The 15,559-nt window shown below is 41.5% G+C and overlaps 1 protein-coding gene across 1 annotated transcript; it reads left to right on the top strand.

Annotated features, from left to right (window-relative positions):
• The first annotated feature begins 1,437 nt into the window (after positions 1 to 1,437).
• On the top strand, positions 1,438 to 14,967 carry bmf1 (BCL2 modifying factor 1). Its single transcript, XM_042389003.1, has 4 exons — positions 1,438 to 1,620; positions 3,616 to 3,806; positions 4,443 to 4,645; positions 9,710 to 14,967. Exons 2-4 carry the CDS (start codon positions 3,641 to 3,643, stop codon positions 9,824 to 9,826), a joined length of 486 nt encoding a protein of 161 aa, XP_042244937.1. The 5' UTR covers positions 1,438 to 1,620; positions 3,616 to 3,640; the 3' UTR covers positions 9,827 to 14,967.
• The last annotated feature ends 592 nt before the right edge of the window (positions 14,968 to 15,559 follow it).

Raw genomic sequence — 15,559 nt, 5'->3', positions numbered from 1 at the left:
ACACAGCTGAATGACAGGCAGAGAGGAAGAGGAGTTGGGGGAAGGGTGATGCTCTGTGAGAGAATGCAGAGGGTCTGCTTCAGCTCCAGCTGTCCATGGGTTTATTGATCAGTGACAGCCCTGAGGGGAGGGGGCAGATCACCAGCACCTGCACTGCCCTCCATAACAAGAGGCTGACTAGAATCAGCTCAGCATGGACGTGGTTAACTGTCAAGCTATGTGCTCGCCGTAAATATCATAGAAGTGAACTGAGAAATATTGCTGGTGTTTTATTTCATTGGGCAATCTCCAAGAAGCACTCACACATTCTTAAATCCTCTGGAGGTGCTGGGTAGCTTCTAACTGGACTGATAAATCAGTCATCATAATCATTAAGAACTAATTAGTAAATCAATTACTTGCCTTTTTGTCATGAGCTGACATAAATCCTCCCATGATGACTGTTTTAAGACCTAATTTATGGTGTCAAAGCTATGTGTGTGTGTACAAACAATGCACACACACACACACACACACACACACACACACACACACACACAAACAGTATGTTTACTGCTACAGGTGCCTCATTACAGTTGATAGATCAAGATCTAGACCACTTCCAGTGAATGTAGGCCATTTGTATTAGATAAAAATTCACATGATTTCTCAGTGAATACGTTGTTGTTGTTCAGAACATACTTGGGTATTCAAAAACACACATCTGGCAGTTAGATGTGAAAATGATGATGAAATATACTTGTTGAAATGAAAATGTTGAAATGGGAAAATCTACTGTTTGTTAGAATAGTATAGTATAGTATAGTATAGTATAGTATAGTATAGTATAGTATAGTATAGTATTGACCTCAAGATGGAACACTCTGATTACAATAGATAGACAATCAATTGAATAGACACTAAATAAAAGACCAGGACCATATTCTAACACATATTGATTATAAATTGCACAATGACAGTGCCAGCATGCAACAGCAATACATTGTATTATTGTACAATATGTAAGTAATACAGGGATATGAGGTAAAGTACTACAAATATAAATACTGAGCGATATTAATATATAACACAGTGCTATGTAGCCGCTTATTGCTAATTCCTTTTTCTCTTCAAATACTCAGCAAAGTCGCAGTAAAGCTGCCTGGTGACAACAGTGTACACTTTCTGTGGCTGTGAGTCTGTGATCAGATGAGCGCGGCAGTAAGTGTGAAAGCGGTCTCGTGCTATGGGGAATTTCCCGTCCACGTGTCTGAATACGCGATGGAGAAGGCGGGATAAAAACAAACGCGACGATTGGTTACAGCAACGGAATGTAACTGCACCTTAAAGGGGCGCGCTCTAGGTCCGCTCGGATGCAGTAGAGTTGTCCGACAGAAATACACGCGTCTTTAAGGGTTGGTTTATTTACCAACCTAAACGCCACGCCCCGGCGGCGGAGTCAGTTTGGAGCTGACGTCGGCGAAATGAAATCGCCTTGTTGCAGTTTTCCTCACAGAATGGAAGTTGTCGTGGAGGTGATACGGACTAAACTTGCTTGACTTGGCAGGATATTGAACTCAGTGTCCTTTCTTTTTTTCTACAAAGTTTAAGACTGCCGTAACAACGAAGCCCATCTTTGTGGTAAGTTACTTGAGGAAACACTATTAAAATGCTCTTTTCAACGCTCACCAGCGAGTGTTAGTAGTCGGCTTTAACTTTAAGAAACATCCGCGTCCTTTGGAAGCAACAAAACAACGTGTCGTTGTTGTTGTTGAAACAGCTGCAACAAATTAGTTTCGACATCTGTCGTGTACATTTGTTAGCTGACTTTACTGAAACTTCAAAGTCGTCCAACTAAAAATGATATTTAATTAACACAGCCTGTCATTCATACAACAGAGATTTGAATTACACCGGCTTTCCCGGTTTACACAGCTCAGGCGGTGAATGGACTTCAAACTGCAGGGCTGTTTTTGCCGCAAGTCTCGTGTTTCAGACCTTTATTGACAACTGATTTCTTCATATATTAAAACGATTTATGTGTGTAAACGTATAATTACACATTTTAGACATGTGTAGACGTTTCTTTTCAGGATGTGCTCATTTCTTTACTTTCTTTGCACGCGCTTATTCGAGCCATTATCAATCATTCATGAAATAATGATTGCAACATATTTTTATTATAGCTTTTTTTTAGCCTGTTGATGATTAATTTCTGGATATTGTAGCTAGACTCTGACTGTGCTTTTAGCTCGAGTACATCATGTGTCACTTATAGCTTCGTTGCTTCTGTATAATGCTACATTAAATTGAAATAGTGTGATGTGAGGCTCTTGATGTCGTTGGATAAAAAGTGTGTCAGTAAGAGCTGCATAACCACTACCACCACCTTCCCTTTTGTTAGAGTTATTTTGTTTGCAGCAGGGGGAGCCACTGTCTGACACAAACAGCTCATTGCCTGGTCAGTAGAGCTGTGCAGAAAGCAGCCCAGGATATCTGGAAGTTAAGCTTAGGTTTTTTTTTTTTTCCTTAGCCTTCCATGTTCTTACTCTATGTTTGTCAAAACAAAGCATTAAGTGGTTTTACACACAGGGTTTATTGTGAAGGCACACAGTATATCGTGAGGTCTGGGCATGTTAGAGACAGGCCAATCTGCTTATGTGGGGTGAAGAAATGAAAACTCCCTCTCGGGGAGCTGGCAAGCTGACAGACCAGGGTATGGAGAGTGGCTTCGGATTTTCCTCAAAGACTGTCATTACCCTTCTTCTTTGGACCCTAATTTGGAAGTGTGGTGGTAGCCTAACCCTGTATTACAACTCGATGGTGACTTGGGGGTGAGCTGGTGAGGCAACTTGAATTTCATCCATATTTTGATAACTCTTTGACCTACTCAATGATTCAGGGTTGAGTGCAGTGCATCATTGACACTGGTGAGATTCCCAAGTGCTCCTTAAGAATCTTGCCACACTGCAGCAAAGTTACTTTAATGATTTGTGATCATGCTTTTTTAAAAAATATGTTTACATATGGTGTAAATGTCAGTTATTTTTATGTGAACTAACTCTTACAACTGTTTGCTGTAAATGTACCAGATATTGGTGATGTATGCTGGTTATCATGTTTACATTAATTTAGAAGCCAGGCTCCTGTCAACAGGGCTGCTCAGCACAAACAAGGAGAATCTACCTCTCATTTAAACTTGTCAGCCAAACTCCCAGTTATGTAAATGTAACTCAACCAAGTCTCTTAACCGCAGTGAATTGTGTGGTTTAGTCACTGAGATGAACAGAGCCATTTGTCTAAATAAGCACTGAGCTCTTTGCCACAAATAAAGGCAGACCGTTTGCTCATTTTCTCTTCCCCAACTTGTCCAATGTGGTTTTATTGATTTGAGGGCACTCATTATAAACTAGACAGGTTGTCTATAATGATAATGAATGCTTTGGAAGAAGGAATGTATAATGAATATGTCTGAGATCATCTCATCAGGCCTAATGCAGGCTTGTCCAAGGTTACCATCATTAGCCGCAGTGAAGGAAACTTGGGATGTCTTTGATTTATGTACTCACTGGAAGATAAATCTCCTATATTGAGATGTTGTAATACCCTTTCTTTCTCTGTCATTTTACTTTTAAGGCTGCTCATCTTATAGTGCCCCCGCATGGACGATGAGGAGGATGATGTGTTTGAGCCAGACCCCTGGCGCACCACATTCAGGGAGATAAAGTGTGAAGACCGGGGCACACAGACACCTGGCCCTGTCCTGGCACCGACCAACGGCATGCTGCCCTGTGGAGTTGCAGAGGAGCCCAGACCACTCTTCTACGGTGAGGCTGATGACATACAGTATTTCAAAAGAGAAACAGGAACAGTGCCATGTGCATGATAGCCAGTGCTATAAAACCAGCAAGCAAAAGACTGTAATATCAGACTTACTGTGAGAAATGGGTAACAATGTTGCAGCACTGATCTCACCCGTGGCGCCTGATAGTCGTGATCACAGCAGCTTTTATGGCCTGTATGGAGTGTACCCAGCTGCTTTGCTATTCAAAAGGCGCCAGACTGGCATTGTGACTGAAAGGACGTGACAGAAGTGCTCACCTGCATATGCAGCAACTGTACAGAGAACTGATAACCAGTGACAGCAAAGTTACAATGGCGCCAAGCAATCATTGCAGAGTAGCTCCATAACAACTACAATAACTGACCTCAAATCGATGTTATGTCTGTTTGTTGTTTTTGATTGACCTTTGAAACTGTTAACTGACTCACAGTGTTTGATTGAAATGAAAACGCAACAGCTGCGAAAGTAGTGATTTAAACTAAGCAATCTGATTTGGTTCTTGGCTGCTCTTTGTACCTGTTGCATCATCAGCATAGACAGTAAAGAACACCCTGTTAGGTGTCATTGCTGTACCTACATTTTCATATTAATAACAAGCATCGGCCTTGACACTCAACAGGCTACGCAGGTTTTCGATTGCACTTCCCGGCACACTTTGAGCTCGTTGGGGATCAGGAAGCGAGGCCACAAGGGAGCGAAGAGGAGCGAAACGGGATGGAGCAGCGACCCCGGCAGCACCCTGTGGCACGCAGCATGGAGGCCTGCATTGGCCAGAAACTCCAGCTAATAGGAGACCAGTTTCATCGGGAACATCTACAACTGGTGAGGGGGAAAGACGTACCTTCCTGATGTTACAAACTCAAGACAGGCACGTTTGGCCTCTAGTTTGATGGCAGTGTAGCTGTGTTATAAATATTACCGTAACAGTTGACAAATTTGACTAATAGATACCACCAATAGAAACCACATGTGACCGCCAACAGGCAAACAAATCTCTTTCCCGTTACAACAACAGCTTCTGAATAGGACACACAAGCTGAGTCAGCAACATAAATTGCACTGAAAAGCCAGGAGGTTCCACTATTTCACAAATCAAACAGTCTCTATAATATAACACTGATAGCATATGAGAAAAACATTACAAACACTGCTTGGTACTTTACCTTCATAACATAGCAATAATAATGAAATAGTGACAAATTTCACACCTAATTATTTTTTTAAACAGGAGGAAATGAAATGAAATGAGCCAATTGCAATATTTTTGGATCCAGTTTTTCCACTTGAATTACTGTCTAGGAGCTGCATGCTCATGTAAATGTTAACAGTGTAGTGTGGACTGGTGCCTGCTGAGTGTAAATGGTCAACTGAAACTTCAGGCTCATTATGTCAGTAGTTTAAATTGGTCTTACGCATACAACCCATACAGCTCATTATTGTAATTAATAATGACCTTATTCCTCTAGTTTCCACTGGCATTATAGTAGCGCCTTCCTACAGATAACATGTATCGCTACAGCCATCAAACTAGAGGATGTTTTGTTTGTGTGTGTGTGTGTGTGTGTGTATCTCTATAAGTGTGTCAAGTTAAGAGCCTTGTTTTTAAAGTAACAGCAGAAAAAAAGAGCAGCACATACATTAGCAACATAATTCTCACACTTTTTTATTAATATTTTGATCACATTTTAATCTAGCAAAGATTTACGGTGGGTCAAAAGTTTGCTGTCTTTTATTGTGTTTGCTCCATGTTTGTTTTGGAGAGGCTGTGCACATGCAGAACTTTAGCCCAGCGTCTCACCCCCCTCTCTTCCCTCAAGCCAAAGACATTGCTGAACCAGGCCAGCCCTTCCCCCACCTTGCCAACCCCAGGCCCTCCCCCTGCCTCCTCTTCCTGTTTATTTCTGTCTCTTTCTCTCTCTCTTTTCTCCTGTTTCCTCAGTGTGCTGTGGAGGCAAGTGGCTTGAAGGATGCCTGGCCGCAAACAAGCACACAACACTGTGGTCAGGGTGACACTGTCCACTGAGTCCGTGTGCTGTGTAACATCACTTATATGTGGGTGTGTTGTAAAACCGTGACACAGTGTTGTTTTGTTGGCTGCACCAGCAAAAATATACATAAACCCTCAGGAGATTTTCTGTTCTGTAAAAGCACAAGTGTGTCGTTGCGCAAGTGGCTCACAGTCTAACACACATCTACATGTAAATTCACGCATGCACATTTGAACACACACATCCTCACATACTAATGAGCCCAGGAAAAAGCAGAAGTGGCAGGAGTCTGTAAACATGTTGTAACCCGAAGCCAATGCGTGAGCCCTGAGGGGAACAGCTGTGGTTCCAGGGAGTCTCCAGTCAGCCCCTTCCCTGGGCGAGGAGCGGCCAGGAGACACCCAAATAAAAGGTCTACGCAGCCATTGGAAGGGGGGGGGGTAGTATCCATAATGATGGTATAAGCAAGTATATGAGGCAGTGAGGTTTGGAAATGAACCTCAAATGATCAAGTAACAACCGTCTTCAGTTGTCTTAAAACCTCCCTTTTGGGAAATGCTACCCTTCTTGCCTCACACATGATATAATTTGTTGTTTTTTTTAAAAAACATACTCTGAGGTGCGAGGCAGTTTCTGATTCTCTCATCCGCTTATCAAGCTGAAGTTATTTATACCCTCGCAGCTCAGCATGACTCATGTATTGTGACACTGGCAGACGCACATAGACAACCAGACGGTCAGACAGGAGGGTTGCAGGGGTGTGTGTTTGTATGCGGCTGGGACCTGACGCACAACGAAGGCAGGCCTGGGTCAGGGGATGAGGAAGTGGCTTGCGCTCCCTTTGTTGGTTGAGTAAACATGAGAGAGGATAGTCAGAGTGAGAACGGGCCTCTGAAGTCACACCTTGAAGTTACAAGTGCCAGGAGACATATACATATTGTGGTAGTGAATAGAAAAACTGTTATGGTTACACCATGAAGAGTTTGTAACAGTAAGTTGCATAGAGAGCAGTATGACTACTGTTGACGCATGTCATTCAAGTTAAGCATAACAACGTTTCTGCCAGTGTGTGTGTGTGTGTGTGTGTGTGTGTGTGTTCTTGTCACAGTGGGATGTTTTTACAACCCAAACACCGATGTACAGTTTTGGATGCGTGATTCCACTGCAGCCTGTAATTTCTATTTCTGGTTCTGTGGTATGGTTGTGCAATTAATTGTATTGAGCGTGCGTGTGTACAAGCTCATGCATGAATACACCCATACTTGTTTTTCTGCTTTTTGCCATCTCTCACTTCTCACTATCACACGGTCTGACAGTCAGTACAAAAAGTCTCACTCAATAATAGAGTTAGTGTTTGTCAGCTCTCGCTCCCGTCAGTGGGTGATTGCAGTTATTCATTGCAGACACTTGTCCCTGAGCCATCCAAGTGCTTTTGACTGCATTCTTCTCGATGGAGTTAGGAGCGACGTGGCTGTGAGTGTTCTCCGTGGGAGCCCGTGGCCCCCGGCAAAAGCAGGGATTAGGTAGCGAAGGAGTGCTGGTGGTGGATGCTGACAGATAAATTGCTCCTCAGTCAGAGAGGGCTGGAGGGGACGCTGAGGTCCCCAGAGGATTGCTGACATTAGCCGGCTCGCCATTTGAGACACAGCAATAATGACAGTCACAATGGCAGGAAGACAGCTCCAGCCTGCATAGGGCAAGGAGCAGAGTTGGGTTTCATCCCCATGTTTTTTTAAGAGAGACGACTCCTGGTTCTTTCGATAGGAGGTGTTGAAAGCAGGGTTGAATATCGCTTGTGTGTGTGTGTGTTTGTGTGTGTGTGTGTGTGTGCGCACATGTGTGTCTGCACGCACGCAGTGTTTGTGGCTTTATCTCTTCGCTGAGGGCACAGCACTCTCTCCTTTCAGCACTTGTAGAGGGGGGAGGAGTGGACTTGCACTGGAAATAAAAACATATGAGGCTGGCTTTGGATATTTACAAGTCATTCATTGGTCTGTGATGGTTTTTGTTGACGGTCCATTTGTGCTGTTCTCTATTATCTAATACCACAATCCTTTGTATTTTTCCTCGGCTTCTTGTCTCCTCCCTGATGTAACTAATCCAGAATTTCTTGCTATTGACGCTGGCCTGTTTGCCTGAGAGATAAGGGGGAGCTTCTGAGCAGCTGGCTTGACAGACAGCCCGCATGGGACACTGATAAAGCACATCAGGCTAGTGTCAGAGTGACGACACCGAGCATCTGGCTAGACTCTTGCCGCTCCATCGCCGGCTAAATTTAGAGCCAGAGTCTCATTTTGACAGTTGGTGGCGTGACTCATGAATAAGTTGCGACAGGCCTGTGCACACCTCTTTTTCTCACCCTCACTTTTTTTCACACTGTTTAACTCAGTGTCACTCTCTCAGCTTGATAGAGTAGAGGGCAAAAGGTCACCGTCATAGGAACATTCCATTACTGTTTATAAAGATTAATTTCTTCTCATATAGCTTGTAGTAAACACAAGCTTTGTAGCGTGATAAATCCTTCAGTTTACTGGTTGCACTCTTGGATGTAGTGACATGCAATATACATATGACTACAAATATACAGTCATTCTGCCTTCCTCTTTTCTGATCAAAGAGATTTAATTAACTGTAGCCTCTCATGTAATTTGGTTATACATTTAAAAGACTTGTGGCATGTCAGTGTTTACCAAGTATAGCCAAGCTGGCTGCCATCAGGGCCTCAGATGTATCACTGTGAGCTCATCCACTCTGCGCTGTAAATCCTTATTGCCTGTGTTTATATGAAGCAGACATTATGCTCGTATTATTTCCTTATCAAAATATCCCCAGGCAAGATTTAGATATGTCATATAACAGAGAACTGGTTTCATCAAGACTCCCAGCAGTCTGCTTTGACTTTTTTTTTTTACCTCTTCTTTTGAACAAAAAGCGTAGAGTAAGTAAGATGCACACATGCTGGTTGGAACCTGACTACGCTTATGCAACACCCTGCAATGTTCACCACAAATTGATAAGAGTATAGAAACCCAGAGGCTTATCACAATGGCAGCTCTAACTAGGTCAATGTTTGGACACCACCTTAACAGTCATATAAATATGGCGTATCTAATCTCTGCCTTCAGATATTTTGGCTTTCGTAAACAGCAGAATGTTGCCAAGAGAAGGTAGTACACTTTCGTGCATTGTCATGACAAACTAATCTCAAGTCTTCTTAGTTTATGACCCTTGTGGTCTGAAAATAGCTAAAGCATTATCAGGCATGGTGGAGTCTGCCTTTCGTCTGCAGATGAGCTGTTTGTGTGCAGAGCTCAGCTACTGTACCTCTCTCATGCAGATATATTCTTTTGCAGAGGCTCCCTGCCCCTCATCAAGAGCTCCCTAATCCCATTTGGTGCAATTATCTTATCTCAGCTTCTCAATGGCAGAGATAGCATTATCCCCCTAATCGCACACAATCCAATTGGCTCGCAAACCTGAGAGAGTCTCCTCCCGCACCACTGCTGCTGGTCTCTGCCAGAAAGATTAGAAAAAGTGCAGCCCGTGTGATGAATGTGTTTATGGTTTGGAATGTCTGTTGGGAAGCCCGGATTGTGTCGGGATCCCCAGTCCGCACACAAAGGGAGGCCTCTCTAATAAGTATTGTTGGGGACAGAAGCAGACTGTTGTGGAAATATCAGCGTTGTTACGGTGTCTGGTTTTGTCTTACCCTCTTTTGAGTTGACCCTTTTCACTCACTGCCAATCAGCAAACATCACAGCCAGTATAAACTGAAGAGTACACTGAATGCTCAATTAATGACTATTTCTAGTAATGCATTTTGCGATTGAGTTTCACCGTGGTTGCTGTCCACATGGATTTGTGCTGCTCTAACTTTTGTCTTTGTTTGTTGTTGCAGTATCATCGAAACCAAAGGAACCAGGGGCCGCTGTTGTGGCGCCTGGCCACAGCTCTGCTCAGCCTTCTGTTTGACAGAGGGTTCATTGCTGGAGGAGGTGGAGCAGGACGGAGGTGAGAGGGTCTTCCCCTCACGTCCGTTTTCATCATCTCCATGAGGAACTGGACTCCTAATGGCACTGTCAAATCTATCACGGGTCTGTTGTGGGGGGGAAAAAGAAAGGAGAGACAAAGGGTCACCGCGGGACGGAGACAACCAACTTTTATACAAGGACGTGTTTTTTTCTTTCCAAGAAGATGCCATGATGCTCCGAGATTCCTCCACAGGACAATGTTCATATTTTGGTATATGTGTGGTGTAGTAGTTTTGTACAGTACATTGTTCTTGTTAAAGTTTTTGCACTTCACAATGTATCCATCTTTAATGACCTCCACAGACCCTGGGAATGCCTTATTCAATGTGTTCTGCCAGAATGAGTATTGCGCAACTTTTACAGGCAAGATGAGATGGTTAGGAAATGAAAGGAAATGTGGTGTGAGGTTTTCTTTTCTGAAGTTTCCCGGGTAACCAGTCAAGTTGATTTACTAATTTCCAAAGAGGCAACAACTCAGAACAAAGCATTTTGCACCTCACCTCAATGGAACATTTATCTTTTCTTCTTATTTTGTTGTTTTCCTTTTTTGTTTTCTTTTTTTACTCCTCCATTTTCTTTGGTATGGTATTAAGTTTGAACATGATCCCCTTTTATCATTTGAAATATTGGGTAAAAAGTTAAGTTTCTGCGCATGAAAAAGTCCGCACACCAGGATATGCAATCTAAATATCTTTTAATATGCACATAATATTTGAGCCATGCTACATGTCAGACAATTAGGACTTTGTGTAGCTCAGTAAGTGTCAGGGTGGAGTTTACAGTTCCGAACATCGCTTACTGGTAAAACAAGCCTGGCGACTGCCAACATACCTGTGTATAGTAGCATTATTCAGACTGTGAGCAACCACTGCTTGATGATGTTATTAACATTAGTAATGATGAAGGATTATTGACATTGAAACCAAACTTCAGATAAAAAGGAAAGAATATCAAACCACGTGCAGTTAGCTGTAATAGTTATAATGTTAATTGACAAGACCATACAGTAACAAACAACCCAACAGTGAATAATTAACAGTAGTCAGTATGTAAAATCAACACATCGGTCGATATTGATTCGTTTTCACTTACTACTATAAGGGGTGTTTGTTATTGTGCATCTTGCCAGTTAATTACTTGGAGTTCATTATTATTTAAAGCTGCCTGTGGGTGGCTGGATGTTGTCTGAAATGTAGCACAAAGAAGATATTTAGATGAAAGTTATGGTGTGCTGACTCTTACCATGTAGAATATTTTTGAAGGTGTTGCACCTGTGCACTAAATTGCAACATTAGTCAAGCATATTGTTTATTATACAGAGTAAAGTAGTCTTTACCCAAATAGTAACAACTATTTGGCCAAGTCTGCCTTGATTATTTTATTTTTAATTTCAGTGACAAAGTATTCTTCCCTCATTTTGATCTTGTTCCCTGTTTTAGTCTCTTGTACAAGGTATCCCTGTGTTTTAGGGCCTTTTCACACCTGAAAGTCCGAACCAAGGTTCATGTTTTTGTTACATTGTGTACATTTGATCCGATTAGTTTTGGCTTCACATTGCGATTATGTGAGCGCACTAAAGAACTTTACGTGACATACCTACGTCCCGTCGTCATCACCTGCATGGGCTTCATCTTCCTTTACTTGACATTGATTGGTTTGTAGACAGGCGTGCGTTTGACATTGGCGCTGTTTGAGTTAATGGAGAAAAATGAATGAACAGATTCATTTTGTTGCCACTATAATAATATTATTATGTCATTATTTTATCTTAAGGTGGCATTGCTCTCCCGTCCTCTCATATCCTCTTTCACTCATCCTTTCCGAAAATACCTGGAAAGTGTCAGCATTTTTAGTTTTTTCCACTTGACTTTTTATAACGTCGTAGGAACATACTTCAATTAAAAACTTGGTCTCCTCCTCTCCCCATGTGCTACCGGGGCTCATTTTTCCTTCCTGTAATTGGTCCAAAAGTCTGAACCATCCAAAAAAAATTTCACACTAGAAATGACTCGAACCATGGTTCACTTTGATCTGGACTGCGACCACCTCTTTTTGGCGGACCAAGGTTCAGGAGGTTTCACACCTGTAATTTTGGTTCAGATCAAACTGAAAAGTCGCAAAGTCCGGACCAAGTGACATAGGTGTGAAAGGGCCCTTAGGTGTGTTCGTTTCATGTGATTGTTTTCAGACCTCCATGCCCTTGAAGTGGAGCTGTGGATCCACTGTTTTTGCACTAGACTACACCCTTCAAGAGTTCAGATTGTTACCAAGTTAACCTCTGTCTTGTATGAAGGTTTTCAGTTATGACTTGTTTTCTTGCCACAACATTTCAGATGTTTTTTCATTCACAAGTCCAAGACAAATAATCAATGCTGAGACCTGACTGAGCACAGTCTGGAATCTGGATTGGATATGGGTTCTGGAAATTTCATGTACCAACCTTTCAGGCTACAAAGAGTTTCTCGTGCCTCGATTGAAAGGTTTCTGAGTCCTGGTCTGTTTTTCACCCAGTGTGTGTACTGAACACCAAGCAATACTGTATAATCAATCTGTGAGAACAGAACAGAATCTTCTCCTCTCAGGCTACCTTTATGGGGTTTTACACCATTTTATATTCTGTGAGGTGATCTTGTATTGTCTTTGGTGCTCAGATCCAGTTTGGGGACGTTTTTAGTACACATAAACACCACTGACTCAGCAGTCAAACAGTCACTGAAATTAAACAAAAGTGACAAAGACTGTAATTACTGTTTAAATATGAAAATGTTTAAAGACACTGTTGAAGATGCTGTTTGTTTTATTTTCCATTGCTGAACCCAGGCCAACTTTTGGACCCAAGGAGCAATACATATCAGGGGTCTGTAATTACTTGCTCCTTACAATGTGTCAAGTTTATCACTGCATAATTAGGGTTTCCTCTCGTTTTCTTAAAGATGTCTCAGGGACAGACTTTGTGGGCTACTGGTAACCTTGAGAATCTGTTACATGGTTAGAGGAAGAGCAGTGTTGTTACCCATTTATTTATGATGAAACCTGTCGAGGTATTGTCAAGTTTTCTATTCAGTTAAAAATTTCTCTCGGCCAATCTCTCAGCACACACATAAAGGTACAGTTTGACTGAGGAGTCTGAGGCTGACTTGCTGACTGTGGTGGTGACGGGGGCTACTGAGCGTGTAGTAGTAGGCGTGTGAGGCGCACTGAATGTGGTTGTGGTTATAGTTTCCTGCGGATCCTGAACGCTGAGCCAGTCCATGTAGCACCCCATCTCACCATTGGCTCTTGACTCCCTCTTTGTGCTGCTCCTTCATTACATGGGTATTGCTCATCGGTTCATTTTCCTTGTAATTTATTTTTTTTCTCCTTATTTATTTTTGTATATTTGCCCATTTCTACTGTATACACTTGTGTGTGCAATGACTTCTTATTGTCCTTTTTTTTCTTTTGGTCTTGGACTTGTATATGCTTCAGTTGTTTGACTCTGTGCAGAGCAGGTTGGCCTGCATTGTGCCTGACACTGCTTTGTGTGATACTCAACCCAAATTCTATTGTTTTTTTTAGTATTACTTGTTCCCTGTATTTTGTGAGAAGTTTGTAGTTTTGCCCTTCATGAAGAACAGCAGCTAAGTTGAGTTTGAATTCATTTTGGTTTAAAATGGATTTCAAACGTTCCACATGGCCGCCATCGTATTTATCTATAGACAAAAACTACAAACCTCTTACCTTTCAAGCCTACAGGGGTGGATGTTTGATCCTCAAAAAATAGATTTTTGGGTGGAGTATTACTTAAAGGTTGTGATTTTCCAGGGATGGGCCCAACCAATTCAAACATTTTTCATTATCATTAACCACCCAATTCACCCAAGTCCTGGTTTGATTCTCAATCTGTGGTTTAGAAAAGCAGTAGCTTCAATGCAGTTTTGAAGTTTAACCTTCCAACAGGATATGACCATCCCCTTATAATTACTGAGTCATCGCCCATCCCACCCATTGCTAATGATACAGATTACATTAGAGAGGCTTCTAAACACATTTAAAAAAGAAAGGTTGCCTTCATATTCTTTTCAAGTCACAGGGCGTTGATTTATGTGTTTGATTCCTTAATCTTGATCATTGTGTTGTAATCAACATGCACTGGAAAGTACTTTGTTTCTGTAGATCCCATGGGTCCCTTATCTGTTGTGTGTTCATATATAGTATATACTCTGGATTGTTCTCATGGGCTAATCTTGCCATGTGTCAGCCGTATATCTGTGCAAGTAGGCTCAGAAGGATGGCCTGTTTGATTTATTGGAAAGGGAAACAATCTACCATGGTGCCCTGTAAAATTTTGTTAGAATGAGGTTCCCAAGCTGCACTCATCACAATATGTGCGAGTGTGGAGTATCCCTAGAGTGGGACATGTATTTTACGGAAACCGTCAGTGTCTTGAATTTTGTAGTCCACTTTATATAAATTTGAAGTTTTGAGGAAGGTTTTGATTTTGAATTTTTTTTTTTTAATGATAACATTTCTTCTTCATGGTCTTTCTTAACTTTTTAAAATGTATTTTCTTAAGAAAAAGGGTCTGCTTTTATAAGGACAGTTAATGCTTGTAAAATAATTTTTAATACGAGTAGGATCCTTTTGAAGTCCATGAGATCAAGGGCATTTTTTTTATAAAAATGAACTTGCAACATTCCTTGCACATCTTATTGTGGTGTATAAACAAAACCAAGCAAACCAAAATAATTCATTGTTGTGGTTAATTTTGCTCGTTAGCTTATAACTATGAAATATTTGCCCTTCTTTACAGAACAGATTAAGTGTACATGTATTTCTAAAACCCTGGAATATGCCTTTAACTGCTCAGTTTCAAATGAAGTCTTGATTATCACACACTCTCTGTATACCAAGAAATGAGACCCAGCGAAAATGTAGCATTTTTGTAAACATTGACTGTGTGTTTTCGAGACTATACTGTGCACTCATTTTTGTGTTTATATATATTTTTTGGTTGTTGATATAATATGGAAGTAAAGACAATTTGTTATGTAGTGCAATATGCTGTACATAAGGAGCTTTGCTCTACAAATCTTTTTTCTGGATTTCTTGTTGTTTATTGGTACTTTTTTTCAATAAAATTTTATTGAAGGTGTCAAGTTGAGTCTTTATGTTTATATAGCAGTATTACATACAACGTCACAGTTGGCTTTACAGGGCCACATAAACCATAGTTCCTAACTTGGTCCAAGCTTTTAAGGCAAAGAGGAAAAACAACCTTAATATGTAAGAAAGATGGTAGAAATAATAGAAGAATTCACAGAAATCACCCATCCATGGATGACTGGAGATGCAACTGCAGCAGTAGATGAACAGTTACACAAGTCAAATTCATGACAATAAACATAAGTCTAGTCTTTCACACCTGAAAACTTGTTGCTTTCTCTCCACTAAACCAACTTAAATACAGTGTGTCTGCTCTCAGACAAAAAAAAGCTACAGAAGAAGAATTAATCCCCTCCTTTACTCTGCTCCCACTCCTTTCAGCCTTTATTTTAAGAAGTTCTGTATTGTGCAAGTAAGCCACTGATGGATTAGCCAAGTGTTTGAGACTAGCCAGGCATTTGAAGCCACCCAGGCGTTTGGCAGAGACTGTGCCCATCACATCCCTCCTGCTGTTAGGTCATTAATTTAGTGAGAGCAGCGGGGGATCCAAACCTCTCTAATAACTTCTGCCT

Source organism: Thunnus maccoyii, chromosome 16 (genome assembly GCF_910596095.1).
Source record: "Thunnus maccoyii chromosome 16, fThuMac1.1, whole genome shotgun sequence".
Lineage (NCBI taxonomy): Eukaryota > Metazoa > Chordata > Actinopteri > Scombriformes > Scombridae > Thunnus > Thunnus maccoyii.
The sequence above is the reverse complement of the archived record's forward strand: the minus strand, read 5'-3'. Positions and strand labels throughout refer to the sequence as shown.

Coding starts and splice junctions, on each gene's coding strand:
- bmf1 (XM_042389003.1), top strand. CDS start 3,641: ATGGACGATGAGGAGGATGATGTGTTTGAGCCAGACCCCTGGCGCACC. Junction 3,807..4,442: donor GCCCAGACCACTCTTCTACG/GTGAGGCTGATG, acceptor GACACTCAACAG/GCTACGCAGGTTTTCGATTG. Junction 4,646..9,709: donor ATCGGGAACATCTACAACTG/GTGAGGGGGAAA, acceptor TTGTTGTTGCAG/TATCATCGAAACCAAAGGAA.